Source organism: Puma concolor, chromosome B4 (genome assembly GCF_028749965.1).
Source record: "Puma concolor isolate L17-30 chromosome B4, mPumCon1.1.hap2, whole genome shotgun sequence".
Taxonomy (NCBI): domain Eukaryota; kingdom Metazoa; phylum Chordata; class Mammalia; order Carnivora; family Felidae; genus Puma; species Puma concolor.
This window is the reverse complement of record NC_141673.1, coordinates 103,048,391-103,053,756: the sequence shown is the minus strand read 5'-3', so window position 1 is coordinate 103,053,756 and position 5,366 is coordinate 103,048,391. Positions and strand designations below refer to the sequence as shown.

Sequence of the window (5,366 nt, the reverse complement as noted above, 5' to 3'; positions counted from 1 at the left end):
CCTGGAAGACAAGGTCCTGAGGACTCTATCCCATAGGGAGCTCAGGCAGAGCCCTTGTGTGAACCAAGATGGCATCCCTGTATTACAATGTGCATGAATCAGTAAAGACGACTCAGTGGACATGGGTCTCTTGAGCTCACCCTCTACAAACTCAGTAGGCCCCAGGCTCCCAGGGGCAAACCCGATCCTGACCAGACAACCTGAGAGCCAGAGAAGAATTAAAAACTCAGGGCAGATGGAACAGGGATAGCAGAGGTCTAGGGAGGGGAGGACAAGGCTCTGTGGTTACAGTGATACCCTCACATATTGATTTTCACTTTCCTGCCCCTTCCTCACCCAGGCACATTTGCAAAGACAGCCACCCCCCATGCACAGAACCACACACAATGAAAACATTTACATAGACCGCATTCACATCCACCTTCATGCAACACACAGAAAGGCCCCATGCAGAAAAGCCCTATTTCTTCATACCTGACACAAGCTTCTATGTGCACACCTTGCTATTCCAGCATACACTTGTGCACCCCGTAGCAAGTTTCCCAAACTTCCCTTATGTGCAGATACATTTCCAGACAAGAGGCCGTAACATCCATATATATTAACAATAAACAACATACAGGAACAAAAAGAGACAAACTTTGAATGAACTTTGAACATTCAGAAACAGCGGCTTTATGGTAACTTAAAATCAACAAATATCTGGAGGCTATGTCTGGAGATGGCAGATATGACTTGAAAGATATTTCTGTGGTCCACTAAAACCCCACAGGGGCTGGGGCAGGGGTAGATAGCCCATTTCCTAACCTCGAGAGACTTGGCTGTTACTCAGCCAACCTCCTGCCTCCCGAGGGAGAAAATTAAAGCTCTCAGGCCAGATGCCAGGAAGGGGGAGCACTTGTACCTGGAACAGGGGTTACACATTTCTGTAGAGGTGTAGAGTGGAGGGAGCAAGGGCCCAAGCTCTGCTTGCTTGGATTTGAATCCCAGCATCACCACTTTCTACCTGTATGACCATGGACAATTTAGTCAATCCATGAGTCTCATTTTCCTCATCTAGGAAATGGAGATAGATAGTAATAGTACTCAGAAAACACATTGCTGTAGGAATACACCGGTCAGTATTCATAAAGTGCTGAGGGTAAACCTAGTACATCCTAGGAGCAAAGTAAGTATTGCTTCTTATTCTACTCTTGGGAGTCCTCTAGCCCTGGGATTCCACAACCTCCCTGCCCCTCCTCCCTCCCTCCCCCCAAACCCCTCTTCACAAAGCTGTAGTTGCTAGCTCCAAGCTTCACAGTTCTCACCAGGATCTTTCCCTTCCTCCTCCCCTTCTCTGTTAACGGTTTTTATAAAGAGATTTGTGGAGAGAGCATGGAGGAGTTGTGTGTCCTCAGCAAATTTGTTCCGCGGGCCATCACTTTCTGGACTGGGAATCAGGGCTGTCCCAGCGCAATGGCATGGGGCACTGCCAGCTCTTAACCTTTTGTTGGGTGTGTAGGAAGATGGGAAGAGACAGGCTTCTCCACTGGTCTGGAGGTATCTCCATTGCTATGGATCTCTAGATTTCTAGATCCGCAGGAGCTCCGCCCAGCCCCTTTCTGTCTGTAATTTTTCCCCAAGAAGAGAGAATAGGACTGTTATTTCTTGTCTCATCCGTCCAACCCAAAGCAATTCATTTCCCCTGGAGTCCAGAGGCGTTCAGCGAGCTCCCAGGTGAACTGAAATCCACAGCTATTCTCATCTGGTTGCCCTGGGAGTTTGGGCGCTCTGGGTACAACCTGTTCCTCCAGCCTCTCCGTTCCCTCCCCCCTCCCTCCCTCCGCCCGGCTGCGCCCCGCTCAGCCCCCCTTCCTCCCCTCGCCCGGGGCCCCAGCAGTGGCCTCCGGGAAAACACCCGCTGCTGCGTGCCCCGAGAGGTGAGGCGGAAAGAGGAGGGGGGGGGGGCCGGGCGGGGTTGGGGGGGAGGTGAGGGAGGAGGCGGGGGAGCCGCGCAGGGTGGAGGCAGAGCACCGCCCCGCAGCCAGAGAGGGGCGGCTGAAGGTTGCATCTGCTGGAAGGAGGCTTTGGCTGCTTGGTAACGGGCTGCCAGAACAGAGAGCGAGGCTGAGAGCGGGGCAGCAGCTTCTTGACGTCAGGACCGAGCCAGGGGATCCTGCCAAGCAGCCCCAGCCCGCCCCACAGGGGGGCCGGCCGACGGTTCGAGGAGAGCCCCGGACGCAAGGCGCCCAGCGGGGCGTGAGGTGGGGGGCGCAGACGCCGGTCAGCAGGGGCGAAGCATGCCCCCTGCCCCCTGGCCATGGAGATCGCCCTGGTGCCCCTGGAGAACGGCGGTGCCATGACCATTAGAGGAGGAGGTGAGGCCCGGGCAGGCTGTGGCCAGGCCATAGGGAGAGAGCTCCAGTGCCCCCCGACGGCTGGGCTCGGCGATGGACCCAAAGAGCGGGCTCCAAAAGGGCGCGGCGCGCAGAGGGGAGTGGACCCGGGAGGGCGGCCTTTGCCGCCGCTGCCACAGGAGCTGCCACAGCCTCGACGGCTGCCACCGGAGGACGAGGAGGGAGAAGGCGACCCTGCCTTGGGCATGGCAGAGGACCAGATGCTGGGCGCGGGGTCCCTTCACCACCAGCGCGTCCTTATAAACATCTCCGGGCTGCGCTTCGAGACGCAGCTGGGCACGCTGGCGCAGTTCCCTAATACCCTCCTGGGGGACCCAGTCAAGCGCCTGCGCTACTTCGACCCCCTGAGGAACGAGTACTTCTTCGACCGCAACCGGCCGAGCTTCGATGGCATCCTCTACTACTACCAGTCGGGGGGCCGCCTGCGGAGGCCGGTCAACGTCTCCCTGGACGTGTTCGCAGATGAGATCCGCTTCTACCAGCTGGGGGATGAGGCCATGGAGCGCTTCCGGGAGGACGAGGGCTTCATTAAAGAAGAGGAGAAGCCTCTGCCCCGCAACGAGTTCCAACGCCAGGTGTGGCTTATCTTTGAATATCCAGAAAGCTCGGGGTCCGCGAGGGGCATCGCCATCGTCTCGGTCTTGGTCATTCTCATCTCCATCATCACCTTCTGCTTGGAGACCTTACCTGAATTCAGGGATGAACGCGAGCTGCTCCGCCATCCTCCAGCGCCTCACCAGCCTCCTGGGCCAGCCCGGGGGGCGAATGGCAGCGGGGCTCTGGCGCCTCCCTCTGGCCCTACGGTGGCACCTCTCCTGCCTAGGACCCTGGCAGACCCCTTCTTTATTGTAGAGACCACTTGTGTCATCTGGTTCACTTTCGAGCTGCTTGTACGCTTCTTCGCCTGCCCCAGCAAAGCAGAGTTCTCTCGGAACATTATGAACATCATCGATGTTGTGGCCATCTTCCCTTACTTCATCACCTTGGGCACTGAGCTGGCAGAGCAACAGCCAGGGGGTGGAGGAGGAGGTGGTCAGAATGGGCAGCAGGCCATGTCCCTGGCCATCCTCAGGGTGATCCGCCTGGTCCGGGTGTTCCGCATCTTCAAGCTGTCCCGCCACTCCAAGGGGCTGCAGATCCTGGGCAAGACCTTGCAGGCCTCCATGCGGGAGCTGGGTCTGCTCATCTTCTTCCTCTTCATCGGGGTCATCCTCTTCTCCAGTGCCGTCTACTTCGCAGAGGCTGACAACCAGGAGACCCATTTTTCCAGCATCCCGGATGCCTTCTGGTGGGCAGTAGTCACGATGACCACGGTAGGCTATGGGGACATGAGGCCTGTCACTGTAGGGGGCAAGATTGTGGGCTCGCTGTGTGCCATCGCTGGGGTCCTCACCATCGCCCTGCCTGTGCCGGTCATTGTCTCCAACTTCAACTACTTCTACCACCGGGAGACAGACCACGAGGAGCAGGCAGCTCTTAAGGAAGAGCAGGGCAGCCAGAGCCATGGGGCAGGGCTGGACAGTGGAGGCCCTCGGAAGGCCAGCTGGAGCAAGGGGTCCCTGTGCAAGCCTGGGGTGTCCCTGGAGAATGCAGACGGAGCCAGAAGGGGCAGCTGCCCCCTGGAAAAATGTAACCTCAAGGCCAAGAGCAATGTGGACTTGCGGAGGTCCCTCTATGCCCTCTGCCTGGACACGAGCCGGGAAACGGATTTGTAAGGGGAAGCCTGGGCAGATTGGTGGTAGTGGGACAGGGATGGGGGACGCCTCCTGAGTCTGGGCATCTACTTCATACCACAGAGTATTTCAAGCCCACCTTGAAGTCTGTCCCTCTTCTTCCACTTCTTCTGTCCCTCCCCCTCCCTCCCTTGATCCCCCATTTTTCCTCTTCTTTCCATGACACCAAGGGTCGCCTATTTTTAAAAAGTACCACATTCCATGACGCAGGAGCTGTTGAAATGGTGGGCACTGTAAATGGATGTATTTGTAGCCAGTTTCCTATACCCAGCAGAGGGATAACCCAAACAAAAATGACTTTAAATAGCCCAGATCCCAAGAGATTTTGTAACCCCCTCCATGTGTTCCAAATTTGCTTTACATATGATTTTATTTGTGTATAGGGGGAAATATTATTTTTATGGCTGGTGAATGGATTTTTGTACTGTAGTTCAGATGGAGATATTTTGGATACATTTTCCAGAAATGTTGTATTTGTGGAAGAGAGAGTTATTGTGATGTTTTTATGTGATACGTATATTACAGCCAGAGACCCTGGTTGTGGTTGTTCTGGTTCCTGTGTCTATAAGCCTCTCTCTTTTCTGGGATGTGGTATCGGTGCTTTGAGTCTAGGGCAGGGAATGTTCTGGAAGAAAGGAAAATCTGACCTTTTTTGTGCGCCTTAAACAATTCTTGTAACTTTCTTTGAAAAGCATTTTAATGATGTTGAAGATAGGCTTCTGATAATTCATTCTCTTTATTTTTATCCCAGGAAATAAAATGTTACTTGGTTGAGGCAAGTGTTAGTTTTGTTTTTGTTTTTGTTTTTGTTTTGAAATTTAGAAAGGAGTCTGTGACTTACTGTTTCTGGTTTTGAAGTCAGAGCAAACACCACCTTCACTGGGGTAGATCACTTGGAAAGTTAATGGTTTGATTGTCAACTTCTTTTGCTGGGCCCCCTCTGCCCATCACAGACAGAGGGATGAATGAACTCTATTTGCCTCAGACTGTTTATGACATGCCATCTGATGGTATGGTATCAGACTCAACCATCAGCGGGGCGGGGCCGGGGTGGGGGGAAGGAGCCAAAAGGCATGAGAAGATCAGACCCCTTATGACCCCACTGCTGTCTCCTGGGACTGCATTTCTGAGTTCTCCTTTGTCTGCAGGCTTTAAGCCCTGTTTAACATGGCTCTCAACAGCTCTGTGAAACAAGCCTGATTCTCACAGACATGAAGCCTGTTCACAAAAGTGCAGC

The 5,366-nt window shown here is 54.2% G+C and overlaps 1 protein-coding gene across 1 annotated transcript; it reads left to right on the top strand.

Moving 5' to 3' along the window:
* The first annotated feature begins 1,980 nt into the window (after nucleotides 1-1,980).
* Nucleotides 1,981-4,903, top strand: KCNA5 (potassium voltage-gated channel subfamily A member 5). Its single transcript, XM_086714261.1, has one exon. The coding sequence runs from the start codon at nucleotides 2,300-2,302 to the stop codon at nucleotides 4,109-4,111; it is 1,812 nt and encodes a 603-aa protein (XP_086570387.1). The 5' UTR covers nucleotides 1,981-2,299; the 3' UTR covers nucleotides 4,112-4,903.
* The last annotated feature ends 463 nt before the right edge of the window (nucleotides 4,904-5,366 follow it).